A 17262-nucleotide genomic window follows, 5' to 3' on the forward strand; every position below is an offset into this window, starting at 1 on the left:
CTTTTAAATCAGTGAATTAAAAATATTTGGATCTATTTTTTTTTAATTTTTACAAGCCCTCTTTACATATATATTAATCTTTATATCATGTACATGATATATGGACATACGCACAAACAGACATACAACACATAATACAAGTGTGCACACATAACACAATAAAGGACTTGTAGCTATTTTAGGTGAAATTTCCATTGTAATGTTTAAATACTCCACAGTTGATAAAAAATAGAACTGATCAGAAAAACATTAACTTAGGTCTGTAGGATCAAAATTATGAGCTCAAAAAATACAGAATCTAAGAAAAAGCAAGAGTCCTAGAAAAAATGACCGGCCGATAATTAGAAAGTACCATAAAATTTACCCTTTTTTTTTTTTTTTTTACAATCCCTTTTAAAATGACCTGCTTTTCCACAATTGAAACAAGTTCCTGATTTATTGGGTTTAAGGGCTCCAGCCATGGCTGCAGCAAAAACAGAAGCTTGATGTTCAATTCCTCCCACTCCAGCACAAGCTCTCACATATTCACTCAATGAGGCATTTTGCCCTTTTAATGGCCCCAAAATATGCTTACATTCAGGATTTGCATTTTCAAATGCTAATGTTTCCAATAATACCTTTGCTATTTGATCTTGACCCACTGCTCTCATTACAACAGTACGCAGTCTTGCAAGAAAATCAGTATAAGGTTCAGTAGCCCCTTATACAGTTTTAGTAAAGGAAGGTTGTGCTTGACCAGTGGGTATCACAGGTCTCCAAGCTCTTAAGAAAACCTGTCGAACTTGTTGAAGATCTGGATCTGTATATTGAGCCTGCTCTCTAAAGGCACGGTAATTACCCTCCCCCATTAACTTATCTTCCATAGGTGGGGGGGGGATTTTGAGCCTCATTCTCTCGAGCTTGTTTTCATGCCTCATCTTCCCACCAACTTCTCAATAGTAACCACTGAGATCCCTCCAAAACTGTTTTGGCTAATGCCTCCCAATCCAAAGGAATAAGTAATTTAGAAGTTCCCAAATTTTCTAACATACCTAACACAAAAGGAGACTGAGGGCCATATTGAGAGACTGCAGCTTTTAAATCCCTTATAAACTTGTATTCCACTGCAGTATAGTGAACATCAATCATTGGGGGATTTTGAAGGTTTTGTTGTCTAGTTATAGGAAACAAATGTGGTGGATCAACAAAACAACCAGGAGGAGCTGCAAGATCATCATCATCATGTATCATAGTAAGAGGAAATTAAAAACGTTGTTGTTCTCTACCCACATCAGCTCTATACTCTGTCATTAGAAAGATAGAAGCATTGGACAGAGTAGTAGGTTTAAGAGAGGACCTTTGCTTTTTTAATTTCATTTTATCCACAAAGGCCTCCATAATTTCTTTCATACTGGAGTCACTATCTGAACTTTCTGAATCTTCCTCATCACCCAGATCTGATTTAGGAGAATCATCTATAGTATCACAGATAACTTCCTTGGGCTCCATTTTGTTAACCTTATTATCAGATTTGATGTATCAACCTGGCTTTCACAAAGAGAACCCTTTTAATTATTGCTTTCTAATAATTGTAATGCTTGAGTAATAGCGCTACACAATGTCCAAATCTTCAAAGAAATAACATTCCCAGCCTGATGCTGCTTACGGAGCTCTTTTTGAACCAATTTCCATTCCCCTAAATTTAACTGGACCTTAGTTTGATGCTGGAACCAGTGACAATGACATTCTATAATTTTAAATAACTCCTTGAGTCTCTTATGAGATGTTTTCACACCTATGGAATACAATAATCCTTGTAGTAACTCCACATATTGTTCCTTTAAGGACTGGGAGTTTCCCATGTTAGTTCTGAAAGTCCCCCTAAAGTCTCTTTTAACCTGGGGCGATACCTTTCGATATTTTGTTAGTTCTGAAAGTCCCCCTAAAGTCTCTTTCAACCCGGGGCGATACCCTTTCAATATTTTGTTAGTTCCGAAAGTCCCCCTTTCGTTTTCTTAACCTGGGATGCTTACCCTTTCGGTGCTGGATCCTGCAGACTACGCCAAATGTTGCAGTAATTCACTTGCAGGTCATCATGAGAAAGAAAGAAGAAGCAGAGCAAGCAAAGCAGCAGCAGAAAAAAGTGCTTTATTGTATACAAGCAATCTTTTTATAGTATTGTGAACAAAGAAGGCAGCCTTCCAACATCAATAAATCAAGTCCTTCAGCTAATTAAACATAGCACATAGAAGTTTTACTTTCTAATCAGAAGTGACCCACTTTTCATAGCTAATCTAGTCTCGGCCTGGAGCATGCCAAGCTCTGCTCTTGTTAAGAACAGATAATAAAATTTTTTCTTAGCGCCCTCCTAGCCCACTTGGCAGAACATCCCGTTTGCAGGCAAGTCCTCCCAAGGACAGCAGACATCTCGTTTTCAAGCATGTCTGCTGTTACCTTATCTAAACCTTGAAGTAGCCCCTCGTTTGCGAGCAGACCCTCCCAAGGACAGCAGACACCTCGTTTTCAAGCATGTCTGCTGTTACCTATCTATACCTTGACAGAATATCCCTTTTGCAGGCAGACTCCATCAAGGACAGTAATAGTAACGCAGTCACATCTGATTCTCTACAGAACCTTCTTGAATTGCCTCACATGTGAGCTTTTGGGGGGCACCACATCTAAACCATAACAAGCTACTCAATCTTTATGTGATCTTTATGTGATTTTCCTCCAACTAAAATAACTACCAATTTTTCGGGGCTGGGGATGTGGCTCAAGCAGTAGTGTGCTCGCCTGGCATGCGTGCGGCCCAGGTTCGATCCTCAGCACCACATACAAACAAAGATGTTGTGTCCGCCGAAAGCTAAAAAATAAATATTAAAAATTCTCTCTCTCTCTTTGAAAAAAAATAACTACCAATTTTTAAAGGGAAGATACCACATACCCTTTCAGCAAAAAAGAAGGAAAACCCTTAAAAGCACAGTTTTGGCAAGTTCCTGTGAAGGCCTTTCTGGTCAGATTTCAGGCAGACCCTCCTAGAAATTTCTCTTGCAGCAGAGAAGTTCTGGTGCTTGCTGATACTTCATGAACTTTGGCCATGGCTTATCTCTCCTGAGGCATAGGGAAATCCATACCACACAGAAGCCCCATATATCTGAGAAGTGTGAGAAAGCTTCTCTCAGTTCCATGCTTACAACCCACCAACCTGTCACTCAGGGGAGAAGGGATGTGTTGGTTCCATCAATAGGAAATCCTGTGGGCAGATTTCAGGCCTTGGGAAACACTAGAAACTATGCACAGGAGTGAAATTCTATGTGTGTACTTGTTATGGTTTAGATATTAGGTGTGCCCAAGCTCATGTGTGAGACAATGGAAGGAAGTTTAGAGGGGAAATGGTTGGGTTATGAAAATTAATCCCCTCTTATAGATTAACTGGGTGGTAATTATAGACAGTTAGGGTGTGGCTGGAGGAGGTGGGTCATTGGGGAAGTGTCTTTGGGGTTTATAAGTTGTCCCTGGTGTTTGAGAACTCACTTTCTGATTCCTGGTGGCTATGTCTGAACCACTTTCCTCCTTCCACTGTGATGTTCTGCCACACCTTGGGCCCAGAGCAATGGAGTCAGCCATTTATGGACTAAGACCTCTGAAACTGAGCCCCCAAAGAAACTTTTCTTCCTCTAAAATTGTTCTTGTTAGTTCTTTTTGTCACAATAGAAAAAAAAAGCTGACTAAAACAGTACTGAAGATGAGGGAGTATTCACCCTGAGTTCTGCTCTTGTTGCCTACCAGAATATCCTCTTAGACAGAAGCCACCAAAGCAGTGGGCATGGGAAAGACTTCCTCTGGGTCATGTTTCACATATCATGTCACAGAAGCCACAACAGGAAGGAGCACACAGGGATGATGGCCAAGCAGTGACTCACTGATTTCTTAGGTCTTCTCCCAGCATGGGTTCTCTGGTGCTTTGTCAGGTTTCTGCTCTGGCTGAGGCCTTCCCATATACCTTTTGTCCTCAGTACTTCTCCCCACCGCAGCTCGCTTGTGCAGGCACAGCCTTTGGCCCTCACTGCAGTTTTTCACTCTTACCACACTCAAGGTTCTTCTCCAAAGTGGCCCTGCTTTTCCACAATTACCTTGGAGAACTTCTTCATGTTGTGGATTCTGGTGGGCAACGATGGCTGGGCTCGAGGTAAAATGTTACATATGTAGAACTTTCCTTTTACAGTATGTGGTTGCTGATGTTGCCTAAGATCTGAAATTCTAGCCAAAAGATTTGGCAAATAAGGGATGCTCACAAAAAAACAAGAGTCTTGCAGAGGATGAGAAACAATCACCCAAGGAATGGGTGGTAAAGGCCATGAAGAGGGTGCTATCTCACTGAATCCTAAACCAGGGCCCTCAGTAGAATAGGGTTGACACAGGACAGGGAAAGGAAATGCTAGAAAGGCCCAGTATATCTAGCCCACACACCTCCCTGTTTCTGCTTTGCCCATTTGATTTTTCACTGCATCAACAAGCAGGAAAGGAGGCACACAGGAGGGAATGAAAGGGGTATAAGAGACACTAATATAATGCCACAAAATCCATGTTCACTAGTTAATCACAATGTATGTAAATACATTATGTTTCCTTATTAAGAGGCACAGAAAGAGAGAGATGTTTTGCAAGTAACTCACCTAAAACTAAACAATAGAAAAGGTTGAAAAGGGAGGGAGAAAAATATGCCAAACAAATTCTAAGAACAACAAAACTGGGTAGAAATAGTAAAGTGAGATGACACAGACTCCAGGAATAAGCATTTAAAATGCTTAAAAACAGAACATTTTGTATTGATTTTAAAAATGAACAATCTCCAAGTCATCAGGAAACCTATAAGTCGCCCTTATTCTCCATCCTCCCACTTCTAAAACATCAGCAATCCCAGTTCACTCTTTTTCCAATATACCTTGTAAATCCACTCATGTCTTTCCATTCTCCACAGTGTCCAAATCTGGCCACCATCCTCTCTCAAAGGCAATCTTGTAATACTGACCTAGTTGGACCCATAATCAGTTTCCTCCATGCAACCTCAAATTCATTAACCTGGTCCACATGGCCTGGGAAAGCAGGCCCCTACCTACTCAATAGCATCTCTGATGCTGTCACTCCCACCCAGGCACAGTCGTCTCTCTTCCATTACCTGTCAGCTAACAGGTCATTCCCCAAGGTGTTTGCAACAACCGTTCCCTCTCCTGACATTTTTGTGTGGTTGCTTTGTTTTGTGGTTCTGGAGATTAAACCCAGAGCCTCATGCATGCTATGCAAACACTCTACCCTGAGCAATACCTCCAGTTGGTCACTCTGCCTGATGTGCTTCTCTCCCACGTTTTCAAGGGCACAGAAACATGTTTTCATTCCATGTTCAATTTAAATGGCACCTCCTAAGACAAGAATATGATTTTTTTTCAGTACTGGGGATTGACTGGGAATTGAATATATGAGCAACATCCCCTAGAATGCGTGTCTATGTGTGTGGTGTGTGTGTACACACACACACACACCACACACATATATACCTATATATGTATACATATATTCATATATACATACATACACACATATTTTATTGAGACAAGTTCTAAGTTTCTGAGGCTGGCCTCAAATTTGCAATCCTCCTGTGTCAGCCTCCCAAGCTGCTGGGATTATGGATGTGTGCCATCATGACCAGCAAGAGGATGAATTTTTAAAAAATGATATCTGTAGATATAAAAGCATAAGAATACTGTAATTTTCTTTCAATTTATTACCTTTATAAACAAACTTACAAATGTGTGGGCTACTATTAGTCTGTTAAATATTGAACTATGATGAAAACAGATACTTGAGGATTCTCCTTCAAATAGTTCTATTATTTCTCGGCACAGCATTTATTTTCTATGATTTGTTTGTTTTTCTCCACTAGGAGGCGCCTCTATCCTATCTGTGACTGTGTTCTCAGGACCGTGGACAGTGCCTGTTACAAAGTAAATGCTCCGTAGCTATGTATTGAAGAGTTGTAGTGAACTCACATGTACTTCTGCATTTATCAGTAGACCTTTAAATTATATAAGGTAAATATTAATTAAGATACAAAAATAAACAATCAAAGTGGGATACCAATCTATTTCCCTTAGAAACATCCTAAGCAAACAATAAAAACAAAGATACTATGTAATCAAAGGTAGATAAATAAGTACTGTTATTATACCTTTCTGGATTATTTTTTCGGAATTGCCATGCATTAGTTTTATAAATGGGATCAAATGTCACTTTTTAACACACACACACCTAAAGAGGTGAACAAACCCACTCAAGGGTGCAAAGTTCATACCAAGATGGAAGGTGACAGGAAGGTGCATAGCTTAGCACCTTTAGGATTTAGGGTTATTTCAAGATATATTACTGCTTGAGTTTTTTTTTTTTTTTGAAAAGTTTAATATATAACTAACAACCCCTTCTGCAGCAGAGACAAACTGCCAGCCCCCTTCTTTCACCTAGAATCATCAGAACTGTGTTGTTCTGTGTTGAAGGTATGCATGCCCTCACCATCATGGGGTAACACACCAATAATTCTAAAGAATTACAGGGACTGGCCTAAGAAATTAAAGCAGATTGTTATCTCAAGGATATCCCAATAGAATAGGAAAGAAAACAGAGGCCCTGAATGATGAAGACCCTGCTCAGCACCTAGCCTTTCTGCCCATTGTCCCTGCACCTTCTTTCTTCTCCATTAAAGTCCTTTTCTGTACCTGAGTTCCCTAAGTTGGTATTTTGAGGATGATAGCCCACTCCACCTTTTCAGAAACAGTGCTTGAATAATTCTGATTTCCTCCCCACAGGATTGGGGTATTGGGTATCTAGCTCACAGAGAGTAGATTGTGGGACTTCTCAGCCATTATAGGAACCCAATTTACTATAATAAATTCACTATATAGATAAATTATATATAAACATGTTATAAATAAAATATATTTAGAAACCATATGAAATTTAATATAAATGACTGTATGTGACAAGATCAGTTGTGGGGGTGTTGTTACAGCTCAGTGGCAGAGCACTTGCTAGCATTGTGAGGCACTGAGTTTGATCCTCAGCACCACACAAAAATAAAATAAATGTATCTAAAACTAAAAAAAATTTAAATGGTCAATTGTGTATTTCAATTTGGCTCTAGCTTACAAATAGGAGTTGCAGGATATATCCATGATATCTGGAGAACACTAATACGTGTGTGTGACTGTGTGTGTGTGTGTGTGTGTGTGTGTGTGTTTGTACACAATGATAGGCTAAACCAAATGAAGGTGACAGTTCAGAAATTGCTTGGTATAATGTAAATTAGAGGAAGAAGTCTAAACACATAAATGGAAGCTAGCTATAACAAGTTTTCCCAAGTGATATTTCCAGAAATTTTTAGAGGTTGGCTTTTGCTATGGATTTTGAAACTGTAGGAGCAGAGAATTGTTCAGAACAGGGGTAAGTGATTAGGATTAATAAGATGAAACAAAATTCTAGCAAGAGGCCTAGAAAAGTTTCATGAAAAAAGATACATGAAATGATCAAGAGTGTTTCTTTTAGAGAAGAGTTGTAGCATTTATCCTAGTCCAAAAAATAAAGAGGAAATAAACCAAATTGCTAAACAATTGGCCCTTTCACATATAGTAACTCCTACTATAGCTTTACTCTCCAAATTTATGCATGATTGAAAAGTATGTTTCTTCTAATCCTATGAACTACTTCAGGAGGTATCACATGATCATTCTCTTCCCAGGTTTCATCAACTTCTGAGCAGTGGAAAGCAGAAACAACAGGGAACTTGGATAGAAAAGGGAACAGGCTCATTTTTTTCCAAGTGTGTAATTCCTGGAGACACTTTTCTCAGACATTACTTAGGAAAGAGGGAGAGAGGAAATAATACTCCTGACAATCTGCAAACTGAGAACCAGCTTGACCCTCCAGAACACATTGAGAGAGGAGAGTTAGGTTGACTTTGGGAGTTAGGCACATTTAATCTGAAGAAATATTAGTGTGTAGGACATTGGTGTTATCAGGGCACAGAATACTCTTCCAGATACTCATAGAAGATATGAGCTTTTTCTGGCAGAGTTCCAATAGCAGATGGAAGTATACTGGAGGTCTTGTATGTAAAGGAAATTTAGAAATTCCCTGGAGTGTCAAGTCTTATTCTCATTGGATCTCTGCCTGTTTTTCAATTAAGAAATAAGGATTGTAACCTGGCATGGTAGCACACGCCTGTAGTCCCAAGTCCAGCCTGGGCAACATAGAAAGACCCTGTTTAAAAAAAAAAAAGAGGGAAGAGAGGAAGAGGGTAAAAGAGATGGGGGAAAGAAATGAGAGGGGAAAAAAGAAAACTATCATCTTCTATCTCTAGACTGGTAGAAAGAATCATCAGGTGACATTATGGTTGCTTAAAGGCACAATTTTTATACATCCAAACACCTTTGCTGTTGTTTAAAATTCCCTATAGACTACAATAGGAAATAACCTGAACTGAAATAATGAACCTTCCCAAGCAATGACTATCTCTTGACATTTGATCAAGTTGTTCCCTCTTATCAAGAATGCTCCTCCCTCTCTCCAGATCCCTATCCAAGATCCAACTCAATGCTATTCCTTTTGAATCTCATCTAATCCCTTTCAGGATCAATACTTCCTTTGGCTCTCTTCTCTTATGTTGCCTTTTGTTAAAGTCATCAGTATCCATCCACTCCTGGTTCTTACTATTTCTGAGGTGCAAATCTTCCTTGTTTCCCACCTATTTTCTTCTATAGATGTTGTCTGTAAATTATGATGTATAGAGCTTGATAGGATATGTCAAAGTTCACCTTTTACCTTACTTAATCCTCCAGACTATGAGTGGGAAAGCAAGCATGGATCGCTATTTGTTGTTCCATTCCTCAATTAAGGAATTTAAATTTTAGGGGGTGATGGGCATAGCTGGGTTTTGCCAGATCTATATGCTGGAAAGTATTTCCAGCCCGTTTTGAGACACTTCAGGAAGAATTTGGTTTTCAAATATGAGGTCCAAGAGTACCCAGAAACTGATAGATTACAACTAATTACGTCAAGTTTATTATTTCCAACACCAAAGCTATGCTTTAGGAAAATCAAGCTCACTGAAAACAGGCTCACAAAGAGACAAGGTTGCTAATAGTGGGAGGCAGGAGACCTGGTTCCTTTTTCTCTGTGGGTCTGTTTCTCCACTGGCAAGAAAGGAAGGGGTAACAACTCAGCTGGTGGAGAGCTATGGTTAGGGCGGCCAGAAAATGTTCCTTCCCCCTCACAGATTTGCATCTCCAAGACCGGTGGAGAGCGTGGGGGACTGGACGACAGGCCCCAGAGGGTGATTTGGCCAGAACAGGGTACTGGATGTAGGATGCTTCAGATCTGTCCCCAACCCCAGAAGATCACTGGGACTGAACCCACAGGGAAACACAGAATGCTTGCGGTACTCATTTGGAAGGAAGAAGCCTAAGTTCCCGCGCCAAACGCCCTCGCTGGTCTCCACCTCTCGCTGCATCGCCCCATCTGTATCAAGAGGGAGTCGATACCAGCACCAGCAGTGGATACGGGGAGGAGGAGGTATCCCCAGGCCGGGGACTCTAGCAGTACATCCACAAACTCCCCACCCTGATCCCCAGGCCCCCAACCGCAGTGGCCAGGGAAGTCCTGAACATAAGATCACCGGAAGTGAATCCTTCCGCGGTTTTCGCTTGCTTTGAGAAACTTCCGATTTCGTCTAGGAAGTCGGAGGTCTGCGCATCTCGTTGGTCTTTAGACCTGGGCTTGGGTCTCTGCGGGGTTCCTAGAGGCCAGTGGATAAAGAAAACACACTCCCACCCCCACCCCCCCCACCCCCGTTTTGTGACATCGTTAATCCTCCCTGCGGAAGAAATCTGGAAGGAATTAAAAAACAGGAATGAAAAAGTCAGAGCAATGGGAGAAGAGGGCAGGTCTAAAGACCTCAATTCAAGGGCTTCCTTAACATTTTCAGCCAGCAAAATATTGCCAAGCCTCCAGATCCTCGCCTGCAAACTAATGATGCTGTCTTACACAGGCTCTGGGAGTGCACAGCAGACATACAGATATGAGAGTTGTTCCTGTCTCTTTCTCTCCAAATCCCTCAAGGTAGCTGGATATCACAGGCAACTTGCCATGACTGAGACTTATCAGTTTCCTTCTCAGCCTTGAAGCTTTAATCAAGGACACATTTCTTGGTGGCCAAATTAGGCTCTTTGCTGGATATCAGGGAAACAAAGGTGGCCTGGCTGTATAGAGTTCTCCTCCTAAGGAGTTCTCCTCCTAAACAAAACAAAGCAAGACATCCAACAAAGCGTGGAGTTAGCAGCTGGTATTGGCATCAGACCTGCCATTTTAGTTCAGGAGCCATTTTTATCTAGTGACTCCTAAGTTTCAATTTAGGAGCCATTTTATCTAGAGATCTTAAGGCAATGTTGCTTAGCCTGCGCCTGCTAAAGGGTCAATGCCATCCCAGCCCATGACCCCCAAAGTATGCTTGTGAAATTCCTCTTGCGGGCTATAAAGCTGCCCTGTGAGTGCCCACCTGCTGCTGTTCTTCTTGGAGGGAAAGCCTTGTCAGTTTGCTCTGACAATAAATCTCTCGAGTGGAATTCTGGTGTGTGGTGTGATCTTTGGACTTTGCGTGGACTCTGCGAGTGTCCTTTCACCTAGGGACTTGATTGTGAATTAAAGAGACTTGCTCACATGGGGCTTACAGTAAGGGAGTTGTAGTAATAAGTCGGTGTAAATACAGTATGGCAAGAAAGGTCCATGACAAGAATATGGGAGATTACTGCAGAGGCACAAAAGAAGAGGTACCTAATTTAGGTTGGGAAGGTGTACAAAGAAGATTTTCCCAGAGAAGGGGCTTCTCAGTTAAGTCTTAAAGGATGAGTAAGAGTTTTTGAGATGAAAGGAGAGTCTTTGTGCTCTCCTTGCTGAGCTTGGGCCCCATCCACTCCCATTGAAGCAAGGTAGCTGAGATTTTCTTCCTATATCAGCAAACCTCCTTTGGGGTGTCTAAGACCCCAACTTTTTTTAGGGTGTACATGAATGTTCTGACTGTTGAAAAGGGATGTCCACCAAGATGATGTCAGAGGTCTGAGTAGTTTGCAGGCAGCAAATCCACTGACCTGACTGTGCTCCTTTCTTTGTGGTCTTCTTAAATCTAAATGGTCCCTAAGGGGACACTTTTCAAAGCTTCCCCTACCCAGGTAGGACTTAACACAGAAGAGGAGATAATAGTGATGTAGAGCAGCATAGTGAGTGGTATAGGTATCTCAAAAGAATACACCAAGACTGTGTTTTTCCAAAATAGACGGCATCATGGGTAGAGCTTCAAGGTTTGGGTTAGATAGTGTATTTTGCATTAGAAAAGTAGAACTTGGGTTCCTTGTGTGGTAGCTCTCATTCCAAACTTTTTGTGATGGTTTCCAATAAAAATCAGGATAGGTTACAGAATTACTACAAGCCTTCTCAAGGTCATTTTTGGCCAAAATGTAGGTCTCCCAAAGTGTTATATGGGAAGCATAGTGAGGCATGTCTTGCCTATTTTGACCCACCTCATCTGTGGTAGATAAGGCCCACAATGCCAAACGTAGATGAGCTTTTTCTGAAGTCCAGAAACGCTGCTTAGATGACTCCAGCCATCACAGACAATGAAAGCCAACTAGCTGAGCATGAAATACCTCTGAGGAATTAAAAACAAAACAAAACAAACAAACAAAAAAACAACCCTCTATTATTGCCTGTGCATTGCCTAATGTAGGAATCTCCTACATTAGGCAGCCAGAACTGCAGGACAGCACTTGGTCAAAGAAACTTGGAGATAAGAACTGATAGCTTTTGGGGCTGGGGTTGTGGCTTAGTGGTAGGGCACTCACTTAGCATGGGTGAGGCACTGGGTTGGATCCTTAGCCTCACATAAAAATAAATAAAGTCATTGTGTTCATCTATAACTAAAAAAAAAATTAAAAAAAAAAGAACTGACAGCTTTTGACCTGTCCTTAAGAGAATTCCTGCCAGGCATGGTGGCACATGCTGTAATCCTGGCAGCTTGCAGGCTAAAAGATCAAAAGTTCAAAGCCAACCTCAGCAACTTAGTGAGACCCTGAGTAATTCAGCAAGACCCAGTCTCTAAATAAAATAATAAAAAGGGCTGGGTATGTGGCTCAGTGGTTAAGCACCACTGGGTTCAATCTCCAGTACCAAAAATAATTCCTGCTCAAGAACCCTGGGCCTTGTTCTTTTTCAACGAGCATCCAAGCTCTCCAAGACTCAAGTTGTCTGCAAATCCATCCCTGGTGTTCTTCCCATTATTAGCCAGACTCAGAAAGAAAAACCTCAGAAAATTCTACAAGGGCATGCAGTACAAGCCGCTGGACCTGTGGCCCAAGAAGATGTGAGCTACATGCCACTGAATCAACAAGCACAAGGAAGATTTGAGGACCAAGAAGCAGCAGCAGAAAGAACAGCTGTATCCTCTACAAAACTAGGCAATAAATGCCTGAGTGCCATGCTGCAATAAAACACAAAACTGGCAAAAAAAGAAAAAAAAAAAAAAAAAAAAGCAAATCCATGGACCTCTAAGGCTTTGATGGACCAATAGGCTATATCCAGCCGCAATGCCATGCATATAGACCCAGACTGCCTTGACCTCCTTAGATAGGAATTGGGGGAATAAAGAGAAAGATACTGAATTTCAAAGGAAATTCCCATAAACCATGGAAATGCAGAAAGCACACAAACAAATAATTGCAACTCCTGAGGGACATGCCCTTGGCTCAGGCCTTTGACCTATGTCCTTAATAAATGTTAACATCCCACATCAATGGGTTGCTGTCTTTTTTGAGATTGTCCCCATTCTCCCTTGAATATGTATCTATTTTCCTAAATAAACATCTGTCTATCTACGCCTTTAGTGAGTAATGAAAATTTTTTTCTATCTAATGCCAAGAATCCTCTGGTCCTGAGTTGAGTTCCCCCTTTTCTCCAGGAATTTCTCAGACACTTCTTCAAAGATATCTCTTCTTCCAAGACACTGCCTGTGAAATTTCCAAATATAGGGGTGACTTTGATGTCAGAAGATCACAGTTAGGCTCAGAGGACAAAGACTGTTCTCAAAGGTCTCTTCCTGTGAAAACTCTGAGGTAGGACTTCCCCTGCCTTTGTCTCTATTATTGCCTTCACATATATATGAGGGACAGATGTCAGAGCCTGAGGTAGGCCCAGGACTCCTCCTGATGTTGCTGATCCCTGGACAGCCCAGGAGACTATTTACTTTGGATCCCATAAAGAACCTACTTACTGGGCTATGAGGAGATACATAAAAATATATAGTCAATTCCATCTGGAAGTGGTCCATCTTATCTTCTGTCCTTCTCTCTATGCCATTGCACCCAGCGATTGTGCCTCCAAGGCCTGCTCCATCATGTTAAACTAGGGATGTGTTTACATTCCTAGTTTTACATGTCAACTATTCTTCAAGGTGAAGAATACATCTGGGTTAACATTTGTCCCCCAAAACAAGACAATTGCATCTCAGATTATAAATTGTCCTCATACCTTCCTACTTTTTATCTGCTCTTTGTCCTTCTCTGGCACTGCCTCAGGAAAACATTAACCACATTTCTGGGCCTATGTCTTTACTTATAACACACAGTCTAACTGGTCATGCTGAGACTATGCCAGCCTTTCTGTTTTGTCGCGAGTGTACTCGTGCACTACTACCTGCCCCGTAAGGCATGAGTTATGTTTTGCACTTTTCAGATAGGGTGAACAGACCCAGCGACTCTTTCACCAAGGTCACCAGGAGGGGAAGGGCCACAACTGGGGTGAGCAAAGCTCTCCCCTACACTGAATTGCCTGAGAACCGGATGTGGGCAGCCGGAGGCCTCAGGAGCGCCAGGTTCTGGCTCCAGTCGCTGGCGGCCCCGCCCCACACCACCCCGCCCAGGACTCCCCCAACTCTCGCCTGGGAGGGCGCGCACACCTCCCAACTAGACTTCCGGGATCCCGTAGAGGCCGGAAGCGGGGCTCTCTCACTTCCGACTCGGCCATTATTTTCACTTGTTTGGGCCGGGGAAAGTGTACCGTGTCCGCGCTTAGTGGTCGCGTATGTGGACCGGTGCGGAGACGGAGGGTCGGCCGCCGGGGTCGCCGGACCCGCGCTGCTGTGGCCAGAGCCTGGGGCGGCGCGATCCCTGCGGCGCTCCGGAGGCGCTTCTTTGCCTCTTTGTCGCGGTCATCTGACCAGCCGCGTCTGGCTTGGAGCCGGCGGAACGATGAGCAGGGCAGACGTGGCCAGGTGAGCGGCGCTGCAGAAGCCTGGTCTAACAGGAGATGTAGGTACTGTGTGCCCAGCCCTGCACCGCGAGACGATAAGGAGCGTCAGAAATGGGTCCGACCCAGCCTTGGCATTTCAAACGTGAATTGTGACTTGGAAACGCTAAAAGCCCAATTTGAGATGCGCTGCTGAACATTCGAACAGTCAGGGAAGCAGGAAAATGGCCTGCACTTTCTACCTGTGTGGAATCTCAGTAGACTTCACAGATAAGTCCATCTTTGTCTTTTTGAGGAAATTGAAGTCCAGAGAAAAATAGCTTACCCAGGGATTCGGGAGCATGGTGATTGGGCAGCATAACATTTACACCCTAGATATCACCTGGGTGCTGGTTTTCAAATAGCCATTTTACAGTGTATGAACTGGACAAACGTTTTCCCCAAACTTCAATATCAGCTAAATGAACCTCATTCTTTGGTTTACCAGATATGCGCTCCTATGTGCCATGTACACACACGTACCAAGATGCCTGGAAGCCAGCCCTGCCCTTGAGTCCTCCCAGTGAATCTTCCCAGGAGTGGTTGTGGTGGTTGAGGGAGACCCGTGTAAACTATGATTATAGTGTAAAGAAGCGATCTGTCAGAGGTTTGAGTGAAAAACACCCTGTGGGTTCACTGAGGCAATAACCAGTCTGAAGCTGGAGAGGAAAGCTTTGTAGGGAAGACTAGAAAAGGACTGGAATTTTCTGGTTCCTTTATTTTGGTGGCCATTCAGCAGTTTTGGAGAGCATGAGTGGTGAATTGCGCATAGAACAGTTAAAATACAGTATCATAATGAGAGGTACAGCAAGAAAAGCTCTTTTCCTAAGGGGGCAATCAGGAAAGCCTTAATGAGAAAATGGTATTTGTTTTGGGTCTGGAAGCATTAGTAACAGTTTGTTAGAAATTGAGAAAAGGAAAACAGGGAAAGTGTATGTGGCTTCAACTTGTTTCTCCACAGTGTTAGCCCCAAATTTTAGTGTGCACCTCTATCAGTAAGTTTTAACATGCACTCCCAGCAGGCTTATTCATAATTTAAAGATATGTACTACTATACAAATTTCAATACATACTATAAAGCATAAATAAATAGAGGACTTAAATTACATCTTAGCTCCCCCTCCCATCCTTTGGGATATCTTGCATATCCCACATTGGAGACCATTGCAGTTTTTCTAGTCTGCATACATGGGGAAAAGGCAGGGGGTTGGCTGGGATGCCAAGAGTTGTGAATGCCAGGCATAGACATTGAGGTTTTATCCTGTAGATGATGGGATTAAAAGTTTAATAAGGTAAGTAGGTCCCAAGAGATGCATAGAGAGATGGTTCTCATTGTGCTCTTTTTCCTGGAACTTTGTTTTTTAACTATGTGGAGGATCTGTCATCATCCTGGAATTAAATACTCTGAGACTCTGATTTCTTTCTTGATGTTTCTGTAGGTGACACTCCACTTTCTTCCCCAACCCTGAAGAAATATCTCCTGAGATCTGAACTGTAGTCTGTCATTTTAATTGGACTACCTGCAACTGGAACAAGCCTCTCTTTGGAATCATAATGACCACAGAAGGCAGGGGAACTTTAGGCCTCATCCCCAGGAGCTCTGTTTTCCAGAAGCAGGCTGGGTGTCTGATTGTGAAGCAGCAGCCAGGGAACCAGACCAGGGGACCGGGCTGCAGTCTCCCGAAGAACCACCCTCCTGTCTGTGAAATCTTCAGGCTGCACTTTAGGCAGTTATGTTACCATGAGATGTCTGGGCCTCAGGAGGCACTAAGCCGGCTCAGGGAGCTTTGTCGCTGGTGGCTAATGCCAGAAGTTCACACCAAGGAGCAGATCCTGGAGCTACTGGTGCTGGAACAGTTCTTGAGCATCCTTCCTATGGAGCTCCGAACCTGGGTGCAGCTTCATCACCCTGAGAGTGGTGAGGAGGCTGTGGCTGTGGTGGAGGATTTCCAGAGACACCTCAGTGTACAGGAAGAGGTAAACAGTGGAGTCTAGAATAGCATCTGGAAAACATTCTCTAGTGCTTGAGTTAGCTTGGGGAATAGGCATCCTCTGTTCCTTAGGTTCTAGGCTGATTTGCCTTTAGGATTTCCAAACCTATTCCATGGAGAAAGGATAAATAATTTTGTGCTCCAGTCCATAAACAAAAATGCAAATCCCAGCTAAGCCCTGAATGACTTTGTGAAATACTATGCTGTGAGCCGGGCTATAGCCTGGAGATCACACAGGACTCCTGGCAGGCAGGGGATCTGCACAGTGGTTAGAATATGGGGATAGATGAGAAGGGGCCTTCATTTGAGAAGTTCTCATTAGTTTTGTAAACTTCTCAAAGTCAGTTCTTTCTCTTCCTGCCTCTTAGGTCCTTTATGAGAAATGATGTTTCAGGGCCTCTTGATTAGTTCTTCCTTTTGCTAGCTTTTCCAAGCCCAACTGGGGACTTTTTTCTTCAGTACTAGGGATTAAATCCAGAGCCTCATGCATGTTAGGCAAGCACTCTACCACTAAGCTACATCACCAGCCCTTTTAAAAATATTTGAAACAGGGTCTCACTAAGTTGTCTAGGCTGGCCTCAAACTTATTATTCTTCTGCATTAACTGGAATTATAAGTGTGTACCAGTGTACCTGGCCTAACTGGCATCTTTTTACCTCTTTAATTCTAATTTCAGTTTTCTTTATTTCCTGGGGTTCTCTCAAATTTAAGGCCAAGGTAGCTTGAACCAGAGCAATAGTTGGAAAGAGTCAGAAGTATGGTACATTAGAAAATCTGACTTGTAGGACCACAGAGCTAAAAACATCTGTAACCGTGTGTATTAGTTAGTGTTCAGCCAGAACAGCAGAACAAGTAGAAGATGTTTGTGTGTCTGTGAAGAGATTTATTGCGGAAAAGTCGCTAATGTGATTGTGGC

General features: G+C 42.5%; 1 protein-coding gene across 5 annotated transcripts in view; it reads left to right on the forward strand.

Annotated features, from left to right (window-relative positions):
- The window catches only part of Znf197 (zinc finger protein 197), a 118815-nt gene that overhangs the window by 9910 nt on the left and 91643 nt on the right, over nucleotides 1–17262 (forward strand). For 2 of the 5 annotated variants that reach the window (XM_034636301.2, XM_071600380.1), the window contains exons 1-2: nucleotides 14120–14341; nucleotides 15795–16332. The exons of 2 other annotated variants lie outside the window; for them this stretch is intronic. In XM_034636301.2, coding sequence (XP_034492192.2) covers nucleotides 15910–16332 — 423 coding nt within the window. In that variant the 5' untranslated portion in view covers nucleotides 14120–14341; nucleotides 15795–15909. Of the gene's footprint in view, nucleotides 1–2399; nucleotides 2410–14119; nucleotides 14342–15794; nucleotides 16333–17262 lie in introns of those variants that run through there. One more of the 5 variants, XM_071600379.1, reaches the window with a different exon arrangement.

The sequence above is a fragment of the Marmota flaviventris genome, chromosome 1 (assembly GCF_047511675.1).
Source record: "Marmota flaviventris isolate mMarFla1 chromosome 1, mMarFla1.hap1, whole genome shotgun sequence".
In the NCBI taxonomy this organism is placed as follows: Eukaryota; Metazoa; Chordata; class Mammalia; order Rodentia; family Sciuridae; genus Marmota; species Marmota flaviventris.